Source organism: Colletes latitarsis, chromosome 14 (genome assembly GCF_051014445.1).
Source record: "Colletes latitarsis isolate SP2378_abdomen chromosome 14, iyColLati1, whole genome shotgun sequence".
Lineage (NCBI taxonomy): Eukaryota > Metazoa > Arthropoda > Insecta > Hymenoptera > Colletidae > Colletes > Colletes latitarsis.
This window is the reverse complement of record NC_135147.1, coordinates 18,026,769-18,044,328: the sequence shown is the minus strand read 5'-3', so window position 1 is coordinate 18,044,328 and position 17,560 is coordinate 18,026,769. Positions and strand designations below refer to the sequence as shown.

At 33.3% G+C, this 17,560-nt stretch overlaps 1 protein-coding gene and 1 long non-coding RNA gene across 2 annotated transcripts in view; one reads left to right on the top strand and one right to left on the bottom strand.

Moving 5' to 3' along the window:
• LOC143350146 (uncharacterized) overlaps window positions 1–17,560 on the bottom strand; it is a 175,281-nt gene that overhangs the window by 147,464 nt on the left and 10,257 nt on the right. The gene's annotated exons all lie outside the window — the stretch shown is intronic.
• LOC143349706 (phospholipase A1 VesT1.02-like) lies at window positions 12,659–16,125 on the top strand. The gene is made up of 4 exons (XM_076781153.1): window positions 12,659–12,708; window positions 12,987–13,331; window positions 14,169–14,411; window positions 15,716–16,125. Exons 1-4 carry the CDS (start codon window positions 12,660–12,662, stop codon window positions 16,123–16,125), a joined length of 1,047 nt encoding a protein of 348 aa, XP_076637268.1. The 5' UTR covers window position 12,659.

Below are 17,560 nucleotides of genomic sequence, written 5' to 3'. Positions count from 1 at the left end.
AGCGGTAGCGTTAATATCTTTAATTGTGAAACATATTTTATAATTCAATTTTAATTGAACAAATTTGAGAGTATATTGTGATACGAGGACGCGTGTACGTGCGCGCTTCGAACGCGTTTCGGGCGGTGTTAATAGATAGGGGTTGTTTCTGAAATGACACCGTTTCGAGTACGTTTTGGGGCGACCTTAATCGATTCTCTTTCTGCGAACGGAAAGTACTTTCTGGTTAAATGGAGTCCCATTGTGCGAGTCCTGGCTTTCCTCTCTTTAAACTTTCTTTCTCTTTGTTCCTGATAATTGCATTCTAATTGCGATTTCACAATTCAGTCAAATATGCAAGAAATCATTCTCTTGACAAGCAAAGGAAAATTAAACGTAACGAAGTAAATCCTGCGATACGCGCTATTAAAATCATTGGTGTAGCGTTTCCATTCGAATCATTGTTACCTTAAAATTTATACGTGTGAGTTATAAGTACCTCCGGGTCATCTCTTTTTCGTTGAAAAGCTATTAATTTCGCGTCGCGTCAAACGGCACTGATAGTTGAAATTGTAATACTTTGTGTCAATGAGAATTGGAACAGCTTTATTTCGCAAGTTTCTAAATTACGAACATTTTTACAGGTAAAATGGAGGAACATAATTAAAAATATCGTAACTGCGTATTGCCGAATATCAAAAACTAAAAACAAATAACTCTAAAAAATATCGCTATAACGGAGACGATTATTTCACGTTACAAAATCAAAACAACAAACAATTATTCGAGTACAATCGATCAAAATTGAATTATCGGTCGTTTTGTTACCCGTCGAATATTATTTCCATCCTAATTTTATGTTTCTATAATTTTAATAGACATAGATTACATCAAACAATAGCACTTCACGTGTTCGATGGATAAATAAATAAATTGTTCCATCGAATTCTTTTTCTCTTTATGTTGACTTTATTCCTGAGTCAACACATCGAATATATATTTCTGATTGTAAGCACGATTGAAGAGTAAAAGTGCCATCATCTGGCACGCTGCGATGCGATTCTTTTTAATCAAATACAAAGTGTATGGAAAACTAACAACGAAGAGATATAATCACGGAACGGGAGCCATGTAACGCAATCCCGTAAATTTGTCGGCTTCCTGTTATTCTCGTTGAAATTCAATTACCGATACCGGCCGTGGTGGAAGAGGTGGGATGGCTGTGGCGTTACATTTTTGTTGCAGCCTGTACACGCGAACAAAATTGTTTTGGGTGGCGTTTATTTCGTGTTTATTCGCGAAACCGCGCTCAGCGTTCCTCAGGCTTCACCGTCCACCCAAGAAATTTCTTTCCACGCCATCGCTGTATCACTTGCTATTTCCATTGAATTTTTAAAAACAAAACTATATTTGAAGCATTTGTATACTAAACTACCATTCTTGGACCTCATTTTTTTTCTTCAATTGTATTAAAAATTTGATTCAGACATTATTATGCATCGTGTATTTTCTTCTCTTTCTTATTTATAATATCAGACTAATGTATTTGTATAATGTATTTCAAGTGGCATTTATCAGCAATGTGGAGTACGAAAATTCATTTAAATATTAACTAATGTATGGCAGATTATGAACTGCATTTTTGTGTAAGGAATAAATACGATTTTGTACATTAAACATGCCATGTTTCATTATAAAAATGTTATTTTGTGTGCTTTTAGCCGCAACGCTACTTTTATGATCTACTTTGTTGCTTTAATTCCAAAATATTTGTGATGTCTGATAAATATTAAAATTGATACAAATATTTTTAAAAATCTAATTAAATGTTAGAACAGTTTAGATAATGTTTTACATGGTATATTGTACTGTACGGAGATGAGAAGTTAGCTGGTCTGATCGAGTGTAGCATAATCTCCTTCCTATAAACCTAGGAAGGAGAGTCTATAAGAATGAGATTATACTATAAAGAATCAGACACATTAACTAATTTCTCATCTGTGTACGGTACATATTATTTGCAAATATGTTGTCTATTTACGTGCATAAATATCCACAGTGTATAAATTAACTACCACATATCTTTCAGCCTCATCTCTCTTGCACATTGCAGCGCTTCATTTTATTTTATTTTTACATACACGTATACTTTCTTTACAATGATAAAATAATAAAATAAAGAACTAATATGTTTGCAACGAACACCATCGTCCCGCCATTAGGTAAATCTAACTCCATTGACCGTACAAATATTAACGTAAATATGTTTGGTATCAACATCGACCAGTTTAATCCCTCCTATGACTCGTTTAGACTCTTCGTCATTAGTATCATTAACTCTAATTGCTCCATGTTGCTACATTGAAACTATCGATTAACTCAATCTATTTCTTGGCTTGCTTCACTGTACCTATTTTTACTATATTTCTCATGTATTCGTTCGACACATAATACATCTTTTATTCTACATAAATAAAAATGTTCAACGGTTTTAACTGAATCGCCGATTCGAGCGGTAGACGCGACTGTAAACGACTAATTTAAACGATAAAGATGGCGACGTAAATGCACACGGTAGAACCTTCCAGGAACATTCTGACAAGTCTATAAACATGCTCCGTGCATATTCTCGTTTTCCATGAGCATATTTTCGTTCGCAACGTTTTCATTGGCCGATTTCCTTCGATATCCCGGCGTCAGGGATCGTCGACGTGTTTGCGAAAACAAAATTTTTTTTCAGGTTAATCGAGAGCCGATCAACCGCACGGTGAATTCTCGAAAGCCCGTATTGTTTATCTCCCGATTGGTAGACGCGATTGAAATCTTTCTCTCGCGCCCCTTTTGTTCCCGGTTCTCTTTTCATTCGGAATGTTCATCCACAAGCTGTAACCGTCTCTTTAAAGCGCGAATTCATTTCGCATTGAAATCTGAGACGACGTGACTTTGATGCAATTAAGCTCGCTTCTGAAGCTGCTCAAAGCAGACCGAACCCTACGTCCCGACGATCAAGATAGACCCTGTTTCCTTTTCGTTATTTTCTTTTCGTCGGGGGAGGGACACGAGCTTTCGTCAACGTAATCGCGAGCTCGTTAATTGAACCGATATTTCGCGATTATTTAAAATGCACCGTAACTTCTCAAGCCTTTCGCGAAAAGTGACCTGAAATATATTTAAACTTTATTTCACAGCATTTCGAACTAAGCATAACAATTTTATTCAACTGAAAATTGTGGTTTACTTTATTTGAAGGAGTTACTGAGATTCCAAAATGTAATATCGTTTTGAATGAAAAATTGTAAAGTAATGAAATTACTTTGCAATGAATATTATTATTAGAATATACCAAATTTTCAACGGGACTGTTCATATAATATACCTTATTCGATACTGATAAAAATAATGAATAATATTAATAAATACTAATAATCCATCTAATTATTTCCAAATCGATCAGATTAAATAGTGCAATAAAAACATCTGTAATTATGATAAATTCAGAACAATGTTTTGACTGACTTCTTGGTTAAAATCACATTTTTCATTGATTGATTCAATAATGTTAACAATATTTTGAATGATCTCCTGATTAATCAGATTTCTTATTGATTGATTTAATCGGATCGACTGAGGATTTGCACCACTCGACTGAAGAGATCGAAATATATAATATTGATTATTAATTAAATTATAATAATTATTTTATTTTTTTTCCTTTAACATTACTTATAGACAACAATATATGTGCTGTATTCAGGGCAAGTTATTTTAATCAATCTACGTAAATATAAATGAAATATTCACGTGTTATCAATGATTTTAAAAAATGTTTCACATAAAAAGTAAAACATTTACGTACTATTCGTGTGACCTACTTTACAGCTGGAAAATTGGAAGTCATGGTTTCTTTCATTTTTATAAAGTTATTAAATACGAAACGACTTATTTAAATCGGTATGTAATCTTCAAATATAGGATATTATTATTAAAGTAACACCATGCCTTTTTCTTCGTCGATCACTGAATACGTTTAAAATAATATGTTTCATCGATACGCCATCGTTTTCTTATCGTTGTTGCGCTGAATAACGCAACTGCCAAGTTGATAAAAATCAAATGTGTGTTGCAAAATACGCACAATCTTTAACGTTGAGAAATGTCGTCTTCCATCAATTGGATATAGCGTACGAATAAAGCAGACGCAATTAAAAATGTCTAACAAACTCACGCGAACGTATTGCAGTAAAAAAATAATTACAGTATATTCTCCAATGTTTAAGCTAAATAGGAAATTTTTTATAAGTTTCATTAAACGCACATTTTCAAATCTACTCACCTTAGAGTAAGATATTTTAAAATATTTACATATTGATTGTTGTATTATTGCTTTAAGACAATAATGTGATAATTTCATTTACTTTAAGACTAAATTTGCAGACTACCCCTTTAAAGGCGATTATTTATGTAATTATTAGTATGTATTTTAGCGAAAAGTAAAAATTAATACAATTATCAAGTTTTGTAGCAACAGCTAAATAAATCTTGATTAGAAGGAAATGAAGTAAACAAGTGATTAAAGTATATGAATGTGATTATCATAATTGTCATAATAAAAAATAGAAAATACAGTTCATCGAAAAGATAGTACTTTGGAGACAGGTGTCGATATTATCTTAATTTTGTTTCTATTTAATGGAACTCAAAAAATATCATGTCCATAGATTCCCAAAAACATGAACTTGAGAAAAACCCATTGAAACCTACTCGAACAACTTGACCCGCTCTGGAAATTATTCAACATGTACTATACTTTTTCGAATTCCGAAGTAAAACTCAAGGAATATATTTTTACGTTTTCCAAAAACGTTCTTTTTTATTTGGAACCTTCGTCGTGTTCGTCAAGGTTTTAAGAACGCGAATTTATACTTGTTTGTTCATTTACGAACCATTCCCTTAAAAATATAATTTTGTAATTTTATGTGTTGATAACGTTTCAGATAAATAAACACAGAAAAAGTGGATGTATTGTATCGATTAAAAATAATTATATTTGAACGGTTGAAGAAAGTATTAAAACTTTTGCATACACTTGATATTTACCAAAATGTAAAAATATTCTATTGTATAATAAATGGTAAAATCTCTACAAAAAGATAATATTAGCCCTCAACGGTCCAGAAGCGTTTCAAATTTACTTACCGCTGGGTCCAAGCTATTTTTTATACGAGGAGAAATTATGGACTAAATATTTTTTATATCAAGTATAGAATAATAGATATTTATTTTATAGTGAAAATTTATATATTTTCATAGTAAGTGAAAGTGCCATGTCGCATATATGAAAGAATCGGACCGTTAAGGGTTAGTATTCGTCTATGAAATGTATCTACAAAAACGATCGCAAGATTTGCTGTTTACGAGGGGTAAACGTTAAAAGAGTGACCATATCGCAGTGCAAGAAGAAATAAGATGCAGATAAGCGTATAATTTAAGTTCGTAATGTATATTTTACCGCGTTTGGTAGGTGAACGTCCCGCCGTGCGACGTTTTGGATGACCAAAACGGTTGGTTAAACGACGTTCGGACGATCGAGTTTCCGTCGTGTCCGCGCGTCGCGAAATAACCCCTGGGTTCCCTTCATTTATTTCCCTGTCTCCTCGGCGTTCAGATCCACCTTCTTTTTGCGTACGCAACGCTTTCTCTTCTCTCGACCGTCCCGGCGAAGGGTTGCGTGTTGAAAAAGAAGGGGCTCCAGGCAGAAAAGGCCGACTGAAAAACGACACACCGAGGCACGATGACTTTCGGAATCATTTTTCAAAATGTCTGCCACCGCCTCGACGGGGGGAGGCGGAGGACCGACACCGACGAACGAGGGTGGGGTGGGTGGGTGGTTAACCCCCGTAGCGAAGGGTGGCAAGATGGCGGCTCACGGTAAATCGATGGAGGCTAGTCACTGCAGGCGCCCTCGCTTTCACAATCCCCAAACTCATCCCCCTGTGCCGCCGCCACCGACCCCCTCATTTTCGAGCTTCACGCAAGCGCCCGCACCCTGGACGCCGTCTCTTCGCCCGTCTAAGAATCATTCCGCACCGATGACCCACTCGCCGCGAAAACTTTCCACTTTTTCCACCCCTTTTTTCCTTCGAGGGCGAAAAAAATCGGACTTTTTTTCGCGTTGCTCGGGAAAACGTCACCGACGATTTCCGTCTTAATTGGCTTACGATTTAACCTGACGGCTTTTAGGGTTTACATTGCTCGCTGTACTCGATTCGATTGTCGATCACTTGTGTTTCGTAGATCTGACAAAATATTCATAAAGAAACGGAAGAAATTTTTAAGTTTCGAAATTATACGGTTATACAAAGAATAATATAAATAGCAAATTAAATACTTTTTCGAGTAAGTTTTTCCGACACTTGAATATGATAGCGATCGACACAATCGAAACACAGTGATATTGCGTATTGCTCGTACGTGATGTTCTTTTATCAGTTAAGCTTTTTCAAGTAGTAGATAGTTATCAAAGACATTTATTCTTTGTGAAGATGTTGTAAGGCTTCTATAACTGCGTTTTCTTTTCTGGTGTATTCTTTTTCTTCTTTTTTCTATTATCAGTCTCACATTGAGTACTCTTTATCTCGTATGAGTAATGAGAGTATAAGTAAAGTCATAGCATTTAACGTTATTTTAAAGTCAAAAAACCCCGAGAGGGTTGCATTGAAAATTTCATGGGATGTATCATCCCATTAAGGGTAAAGGGTTTAAAGGGTTAGTTTGATCTACGTAATGCAAATTTAGGCTTTGCTTTCATATCAATTAAACAAAAAATTATTAGACCTGTCGACTTCAAATTGTGTTCATATATTTTGAAGATTCTTTAAGCACTTGTATGTATTTTCCAAAAATTACCGGTTATTTATTTTCGAGTTACTTGTATCGATGGAAATAAACGAACAGTTATTTGATGGTGTGTTGTTATGGTTTTCTGAATCAGAAATGCCCCAGCAAATTTGTGAACTACAAAGTTAAAAAAGTAATTGAAATTGTGAAATTGCGTTCTTTCCAAAGGAAAAAGTTCGATTTTAGGTAGAAATTTAAATATTTACTATGCAATAACTCTAAAAGTTGCCAACATATGAACGTTGTATGTGTGCAATGTTTTACGTCGATCAGTTAACTACACCTTAGAATATCGTGCCCACCAATTCAAAAAATGTTGTTTTTAAAAAATTAGCTTTAACGTTTCAGAGTTGACTTCGAAATTCTATCTTTGCCAATTTTTTGTACATAACACTTCAAAAGATACAAAAGATTTTATTTCTTTGTTCATGTCGATAATTAACAACTTTGAAGAAAATATGTATAATATTGGAGTGCAATATCGCGTATAATGTGTTTTTGAAAAATTGCACAGATATGAAGAAGAAGCAGAGGAAACAGTACGACATTTTAAAAACCAAGATCCACATTTACATTTGTAATTTATACATAGAAAAATTGGATTACTCAAAATATGTGTAAATGACACGTGAAAGTTAGACTAAATAAAAGTGAACGTTTTATATGTCCATTGATGATTTTAGGAAGAAGTCTATTACCATTCTCTGAACCACTAATGTTTACATATTAAGTATATATATTATAAAATTGAAGCATAATCATGATCTAAATAGGACACGCTGTTCTATAATTTGTACGATGTAAATATTAGAAATTTATGTTAGACTATCTCTAATATTACTTCGTGCTTAGAATATACTAGAGACCAAATAATAGTAGCATATTCTAAACGAGATCTACCTAACGTTACATTTAATAGCATAACAGTCTGAATATTCTTAACCCTTCTGGGTCTGAAATTTATACACGGTTTCCGGTCAAATTTCATTAACTAATAATTGTTTCGTAAGTTATTTTGGGCAAATTGCAAATGTACGATGCAAAATACATTGAAAAAGATCAGTATAGTTTCATAAGAGTACACGTGCATATAAAATACATCTTCGAATTGTATCAAACATCACGAACTTATTTGCTTCAAAATATCATACGCAAACTTCAAAAGATTTTCTTTCCTTTAATTAAATGTCAAGGAACACGCGTGGGAGGAGTCGACAAACGAAACGTAGCTAATCCCAACTTTGCAATATGTTCGGACTCCTTTCTGCTTCGATGATTATAAATGTTTTATGGCCGCAGGGAAAGCGTATCGGAAAAAACGAGACGAAGTAAAAAAATCCGACGCGAAAAATAAGAAAACCTTCTGGGTAGCCGGTTTTTTATTCCCTCATATACGGTGCAAACCTGTTTGATTCTGTCTGAGAAACGAACGCTCGCCGAGGGTGAGAACTTGCGACGGTGCGGAAAAAAAAGGATACGCGAGTACGGAAGGTTAGCTGGCACAACAGGTTTCCGTCTCTTAAACCTCTAACTCCGAGATTTTTCCTTTCGGTCGTTTATTTCACACCCCGAGGGGGATTACACGTACCTGCCGCGTAACGGAGTTAAAATAATTGAATTAAAGTCTGCTTATCATATAAAAACGCGTTAAATAAACTACCATTTATCCAGCAATACGGTGCGAAGAAATTGCTTTCAAGCTGTCTCGTTCTTGATTCCAGATTGGATATCGAAGCTCTGAGCATCGGTGTCCTTCTCACAGGAGAAATATACAGGGTGAGTCACCTAACACTTGCACCTGAAATATCTTCGTTATTTTTAAAGATACGTCAAATGTTTTGAGGACAAAATTGAATGGTACAATGGGGCTCACACGATGCTAAAAATATTTTTATTTCTGTCATTTTTTTTTTTAAAGAAATCAAGGTCACCTTCATTTTTTTAAATGGGATTATCCTTTTTGAAACACCTACAATGATAGTCCCTTCCATTAGGAATTCAGTGACTATAATTATTCAAGGTCATTGATGGTCACGGTCGGAGAAAATTATATAAGATGTAAAATATGAAAGCAGAATACCTGTATTTTACAAATGTGAAACATTAAATGAATTCAATTTTATCTATAGGGATTACATCAAAATCGTTCATTTTTTTCTAATGTCTTGTTAATGGATGAAGCAACATTTAGTTATCATAGCTCAATTAATCTACGGAACGCCCATTATTGATCTGTTGATAATCCGCACTGGCTTCGAGAAGTTGATCACCAAAGACTATGGAGCGTAAACGTGTGGTGTGGTATTTTTAACGATAAAGTAATCGTACCATACTTTATTACCGGAACGATAACAGGGCAGAAATATTCTCAATTTTTGCAAGAAGATCTGCCAATTTTGTTGAAAGATGTCCCTCTACAAAAGCATTACGATATGTGATACCAACATGATGGCTGTTCGGCCCATTATGCACGAGTAGCAAGAGAAACATTGGATTCTAGGTTTCCAAACCGATGTGATGGATTGGACGAGGTGATACTGTTTCATGGCCAGCACGTTCGCCTGAACGTTTGTGAAATATAGGTATTCTGCTTTCACATTTTACATCTTATACCATTTTCACCGAACGTGACCTTGAATGACCTTGAATAATTATAGTCACTGAATTCCTGTCATTGTATGTGTTTCAAAAAGGGTGATCCCATTTAAAAAAATGAAGGTGACCTTCACTTTTTTAAAAAAAATGACATAGAAACAAAAATATTTTTGGCATCGTGTGAAGCCCATTGTACCATTCAATTTTGTCCTCAAGACATTTGACGTATCTTTAATAACAACAGAGATGCTATGTGCGTGGTAATTTCAGTTTTCTCGAGTATAAACGCGATTGATTTATGGGAAAGAACTGTTCAATTTTACCTAATTTTTCTCCTCAAAATTATTATGAACAGATTGGTTTCATCACAGCATGAAAAATACTTTAATACTTTAAAGTATAAAATATTCAAATACTTTATTAATATATCTGTCATTCGATAGTATTCCTAACAATAATAACGTTATTTACAAGTTCGTAAACGCCGGAATTTATTCATAGCACGCGTTTTATTATTATTTTTATTATTTCTGTTGAAATAATGATTTGCAAATGAAAAAAGTTAATAGTTTGTTTGCTCGATGATCCCAGAGAAATTTGTTGAATTCCGAGATCAATTTAGCTCGTCGAAAGAAAAGGAAACATCTGCCCGGAAGTTAAAATCGCACATAGCGTGGGACATCATATCAAAAATGTATTGCCAACAGCTAATAGGTGATCTAACAATGTGCGTTCTGTTATCGATTTGCGTCATGAGAAGCACGTGTAACGAGTCATAAACAATAAAACAGTAAATATCTATACTGTTAATTGCAGTATAGATTAATATAAATAATTGGAGAATACAATTTTTACTGATATACTTTAGACATTAATATTGATGGTTTTAATGATTTATAGATCTGATAAAATAATTAATTATTTCTCCGCTCACTGATTACCACGTCAAAATAAAACAATAAATATATTTGTACTTGTAATCTGGCATTATATACATAATTTTTTATAGAATTGTTGAGTATTATATGCATCAAAATCTATAAAATTTTCAATTGTTATGTTTCGCGTGATCTCTAGTAACTGTTAGCATATTAGAAAGTATAAATGATAAGAAAATGTCAATTGTCGAAAAGAATAAATATAAACAGTGACAATTAAAATAATAAAATTGAATTACCTATCTTATATAATATTTACAAACTATATCTGTTATATGAAAACAGTTGATCTTGTTTTAATAGAAAATTATTATAATGTGAATCTGAACAAACAAGTTACTCGTGGATAAAAATAAAAATTTTTAATCTAATTTTGTCAGCAATATGTTGATTTTAACTCATTATACGTCAGTATTAATTACCATCCAATTTATTATATGTTTTATTATCTACGAGTTCATTTTCGTCAAATGAAATCCAAGTTGGATATTATTTAAATTAATTTCTTCTCAAATAAATATTCATTACTCGAAAGTTTTAATAAAAGAGAAAATAATTACATTTTATTTGAAAATTCTAAATAAATTATTGAAAGGAATATAATTATTTATTATTTATAATATAAAATAAGAAAATAACTAGTAATAAAATTTTCTCCTACGAATAAATTTATTACAGCGCAACAGGACCACCATACTTTTCATCGAAGCAGTATTTGTTTGCAATTCTCGAAATGTTATTCATAATTGGAACGTCTTCGCTTACATTGTTACAAAACATCTGTTTGCTATTAATGAGTAACAATTATGTATTACTTTTTCATTCAGACAAATCTATTGACCGATTCAATCGATCGTTTTATAAAGGGACCTCAAATAGTTACTATGAACAATCGAGTCAAACATGGACACATGTCCTGAGTGGTTTCCTGCTCGTTTGTAGCATCAGTGGTGAATGTAATTCCTTTTGCTTCGTTTCTCATTAAATGTCACACTAAATCATTATTAATACAAAATTCAAATTCCGTGTGTTTGTGACTTCTCTATAACTCTAGTTTTTTTTTTGTCATTTTAGATGACATTTTATTTAGGTGCTTCTTATATTTCAACGGAACATATAGGCTACTTAATTTGAATGTGAATGTTTTTCTTAACGTACGTTGTTTTATTTCATTCAAAACACTGAAATAATATTAAAGTGCCTATTAGAGAAAACAGCAAGGAAGCATACTTGACTGGAATATACTAACTTTCTATAATATTGCACAAACGAAGCAATATTATCAATACAAGTTAGTTTTCAAAAACGATCAAAATTGTGCAAAGTGTTAAAAGTATATTTACGATATTCATTTAAAGAATAATGACAGATTAGCCTTCTCGTAATATTTCATATCATATGCATCGCTCGTAGTCGTGTTTATTCCACAGTCACTCTGTGCTCCTAAACTTTTACCGTAATTTACACTCAGAAGCTTGCTGCTGCTTTTGATACGCAGGATAAATTCGTGCGAAGACTAACTACCAAGAGTAACTCTATCGAAATTAATCTCTAAGGCCCCTTGCCCTTAATTACACCAGAATTCTCGTATTCTTGCGGAGAGTGTCTTCGAATTGTAAGCTGGTTCGAATCAATCTAATTAAAAATCTTAATTCTACTCTTAATCTAATCTTGGTTGCCTTTACTAAAGTGACGAGGATGAACATCGCCAGTGGGAGATTGATTACGCTAATCCTCAAAGTCGTCATCTTGACAGGGTGTTTCTTGTTTTTTACAACATTCCCGCTCACTCTAGTATCTAGGGTCCAGGTAGACCATGCAAGGGTGAACGAGAAATTGCCTTTTTAATAACAATTGCACCCCAGTACACCGCAGCTGTGAGCCAACATGAGGAAGAGCTCCAAGAATTCCAAATCCTGTGTGGAGTTTGGAGATTCCTTAAACGACTGTAACGTAATTTGCCAAAGGAATGTCTCTAAATTCCGATCCTCAAAAATAATGTTAAGGTTCGTTAGAATTCCTTAACATCACGTTTGTCCTCTGAAGTGCTCCGATAATTATTCGTAACCGTCCAATTAAGCGATTCTGACATGAGCCGAACAGCTTTTGCTTTGTTATCGTGCACCAGCTGTTTATAAATTACAAATGAAAAAAATGTATTATCTTATCATTCAAACTGAAGTATCAATACATTCTGTCGGCATTATAAAAGAACCACATACGACTACCATCCACATAGTCAACTCAAACATGAAGGCACGCATTCTGAGTAGTTTCTTCTTAATTTGCAGTATCAGCGGTAATCACAATAATTTTTCTAACTTCGTTTTCCTTTCATTTCTCATAAACTGTCAGGCTGCACTGTTCTCCATAATATTGACTACACATATATCACACACTCGCGTACAATGTTGCAGCTTATTGTTAGTTTTAGTTCCTTATCGTCAAGAACAATAAAGTATAGTGTAGAAACGTTTTCAAGTCGATGATTATCATCAGCGTTAATTTGTAGAAACGCAACGTAAAACAATAAATCGTTTTTGTATCATTAATTTGATATAAAAATAATGTTTACAGGTGTCTCGCTGGCTCAGGAGGTCACTGATGCTGTGCAAAATGCAACAGTTCCGTCTCAAGAAGACCTCACGGATCTAGTAGTGTTCGACGATGATGGTAATCCTGTTAAAGTAGATTTAACTGCATTTTTTCCGGAAACCGAAGAAGAAACTAGAAAGGACTTGAAGAATCGTGTCATCTTCTACTTGTATACAAGATCAAATCCGATACAGCCTGATATCTTACGCGTGGGTAACGTGGATGCTTTGAAGGACAGTAACTTCGATCCGAAGAAACCAACAAAATTTGTTACACACGGATGGATACAATCTTGCAAGAACGATGCTTGCACCGAAGTTCGTGATGGTACGTGTTTCTGGATTATTAAAGAACTCGATATTTAATCAGAATGTTTGAGAATATTCTGAATAGAAATATAATTTTAATCTTAAAGCTATGGGCATAAAATTTGTTTCTATGAATTTTTTGCGTTCGAAAAATGGATTAAAGTTCCGATTAAAGAGTTGTATATTTTTTTATTGTATGCATTGTGCAAGATTCCATATCAAAATTTGTAGCATCAAAAAGTAATTAGACGTTCTATTTGGTCTTGGCACAAGCAAATTTGAGAAACTAAATTTGAAAGTTTAATTTAATTCAAAACTTTTCGACTCTAGATCGAAATAAAAAAATATATACAAAAATTTGTGTAGCATAAGAAATTAATGATGGATGGAAAACTAAATTTTTTTACTGTATGAATGTTACTATAATAATGTTAGTGGATAATGAGAATAGACATTGCGAATGACTGTCAAGAACACAAATTATCAAGAAATTGTTTTCTTATAAAGTTTGAAACTGCAAATTTCGGAAACATGAATTTGTTTAAGTTCGTATCTTATTAGAAGCCTATAATATTGCAAAAATTGTGATACCATCACGTGTCACACAAGTGAAAATTTTTTGTTTCTTTTTCTCAACATTACCAAGAAGTCGGTGTAGATCGATTTATTTTTTGTTCAAATTTGAAATAAATTGAATATTTGCCTGAGAATGAAATAAACCTAAAGAAGTTACTATAACAAAGGACTAGAGTCAAAACTTGCTTGTGTCTGAACTGAATAAAATATCTAAATCGCGTAAGCTTTATCTTTTAAGGGAGTTCTCACCGATTCATTCATTATTCCTTATCTTTTGCAGCTTTCCTTCAAAATGGAGATTACAACGTTATTACAGTGGATTGGGAAAAAATATCGAAGAAGCCATATCTTTGGGCCAGTAAACGAGTACTGATGGTTGGTCAATACGTCTCCTCCATGATTAATTTTCTCGCGGAACAAGGGATGGATATATCTAAGGTGACAGTGGTCGGCCATTCTCTAGGCGCTCATGTCGCCGGATTGTCGTCTCGTTATGCAAAAGAGAGGGTGGATTATGTTGTCGGTAAGTCCATTTAGTCATATTGATATTTACAATCCAATTCTAACTGTAGAGTTCAATACGTACGAATTTCAATAGAAAATTAAATGGAGTTCAGAAATTCTAATTTTTCTATACGATATAAACGTTCGAACAATTTTATTGTAACATGATTGTTTTGTCGATAGTAAAAGTAGTAGTCAATTTCTGAAAATGTACATTTATTTATCGACGTTTCTGCCTGTGCTGAAGGCCTTCTAGATATTGTAGTAAAAACATACGAAATTAAAATGAATACAAAATAAATGGAAAACAAATTACACATACATAATGTTTAGAATAGTATTTAGAATAGATTCTAATGGAAACAGAACGTCTCTACATAATTTTATTTCAACAGAAACGTATATTATATTATACGTTTTATTCAAAGTACTAACACAGTATTATTACTTCATATATTTTTTCCTCATTTTCTCTTTTCTTAGTTTATAATTTAATTTCTTTCAACATAAATCAAACTGCATTCAAACATTCGATCAAACGCGTTGGTTTCATCGCTCTTTTTCTAACAACGGATTTTTAATATATTCATTTAAAAATATGGATTCATATAAATATTTTATTCTCACAACTTATAAAATAGATCCAATATGTTCGTCAAATTAAGTCTTGTACAGTAATTTGTATCGAATTTCTCAGTACAATATAGACTCTTATTTTATATATATTTTAACTTTTTAAGTTTTTGATATAATGACCTGAAGAAGACCATCAACAGATTGGTAGGAATAAATCTATATTTTCAGAAGTTGTTCCTACTACCAAAAAAGAGTCACCAAACATTTTTCACAGTACTTAGTTGCACGAATAATTATTGAACAATTCTGCGATCCACGCTACGTTGATAACTAGACTGCGAATCTTTATATAAATTCATATTTTTATTAATACAATTAATGAAATGGAAGCTTTGTAGAGGGTTGTCTCAACCCCTAAATATAATAATTCGTATCATATTTGAAGTATTTCTTATATTTTTGCATATCAAGTGCATTCTGTACTTTTGTCAGACTTAAAATTTCCCATAAATTCATAAACATCCGCAATCTAGCGATAACGGTACAGTCTCATCAACTAGCACATTCTAGTAGCTAATCTTGCGGTATCTCTTGATCTAATCCGTGTGGCACGATTGCCTCAGACATCGATTGTCTCTGAATCTTGATCGATTAATTGGACAAAATGACCGGTTTGCTACCGATAATCACGAGCATCATTACATGACAGGCTATCTCACGACTGCTAAAACCGTTCTCTTTTTACAGGTTTGGATCCGGCTTTACCAAATTTCCAGAATGAAGGCGTAGGCAGCAGGATCTCCTCAGGCGACGCGAATTACGTTCAGATCATTCACACGAACGGTGGTTTTCTTGGTTTCAAGTCACCGCTCGGTGACAGCGATTTCTACCCAAACGGTGGCAGTATGCAAGTGGGATGTAAACTTGACGTCTTGGGGGCGTGTTCACACTTACGCTCGGTTCACTTTTTCGCGGAATCTATCAACAGCAAAATAGGTTTTTGGGCGTTGAAGTGTCAAAACGCCGGGAATTTCGATAAACTGAACTGCGGATCGAAACCCAAAGCTGTTATGGGAGGCGTCGAACCTAATCCGGATGTCCAAGGCGTGTACTATTTGGAGACGGCCAAGTCATCTCCGTATGCTCTTGGTTATTAATATATTCACCACCAACGACGTAGCGATTTTATATTCGAAAATTCGAAGCGATATGTTCTATCCTAGAGGACTTTGAAGTTAAAACGTGAATCTGACGTCAGTGTATCAAAATTTTTGTACTTAATCCTCGAACGACGGACTCGGGGTCCATTTTAACCCAAATCGGTATTTCGTTATTTAGCATGCCAATATTACGTTTTTAATTTAATTTTTACATTACGAATTTCAACGAGTAATTTGTTTGGTTCATAGTGAATCCGAAATCTGAGCGAAGATTAAAGATCGAACTCTTAGCGACGTGTATTGACAATTAAAAGGTACAATTGGTTTCCACGTTCTGCAATTGTGCATCTTGTAAATTTCTAATAAAAACAGAGGTAAAAACGAATCTACATTTGTTGCAAGCATCCTTGTGTTGCAATACTTAAAATTGGGTAATTGCACTTTGATGCACAAAGTAGTATAGCTAAACGAAAGATCTTACGCTTCCTGATTAAACTGGCGGTACCATTATGTGGTATTTATATTACACTGGCTTTCATCACAACTACGAGTCTATTATAATTCTTTACAAAATGTTCGAATTAATATAATTTCTGTCAAAAAACATCAATAGGATAAGAACTCATATTGTAAAAGTTCAAGCAAGTTACGTCGAATGCAAATTAACTAAACTAATTTAATCGATAGTTTTATAAGCGACATCCTAACATCTGTGTAGAGCAATAAATGTATACAGAACCTTAATCCATAAGTCAGAAAAATACAACTATCGGTTTTTAAGCAAATTCTTATGTACTTTGTTATTTATCCTGTACTCCCTTCAAACTTTTGTGAAATATTTTGTGTCTCATTTAGTCAAAAACACATATGCATTAAGATAGAAATATTTCTCGCAGCAAGTACGAATTGCATAGTATTTAAGGAACTAGAAATCTTTTAATTTGATAAACAAATATTCGTTTTCCTCCGATATTTTTATCGATAAAGTTTGCATGTTAATTACTTATCATAACATATGATATTGTACCTTAATGTCTTTTGAATCAGTTCCTGTAGTATTTACTGTAAAGGACGATATTAATATGTTATATTGTAATGTTTGCAATAAAAATCGAATTAAAGTATACAAAAAAAAATAAGGATTAATACAAAATATATAAAAATATGTTTTAATATGGTATACAAATGCATATTAAAAAAAAAAGTTATAGAATTTAATGTAAAATAAATAATATAGTTTTGGGTGATTGTAATCAACGACCATCTGAATCTACCCTTGGACTCTACAGGTAAATATTATTCTTTTCAATTAACCGATTCAGACATATCTCAATTCAAGGTAATAATTGTAACGTTTTTCATTTACGTATACAGAGAATGAGATTACATTTAATTTTTTTCTTTATTAGAGAGGGTGAAATATTCCTTTAAC

Coding starts and splice junctions, on each gene's coding strand:
- LOC143349706 (XM_076781153.1), top strand. CDS start 12,660: ATGAAGGCACGCATTCTGAGTAGTTTCTTCTTAATTTGCAGTATCAGC. Junction 12,709..12,986: donor CTTAATTTGCAGTATCAGCG/GTAATCACAATA, acceptor TAATGTTTACAG/GTGTCTCGCTGGCTCAGGAG. Junction 13,332..14,168: donor TTGCACCGAAGTTCGTGATG/GTACGTGTTTCT, acceptor TATCTTTTGCAG/CTTTCCTTCAAAATGGAGAT.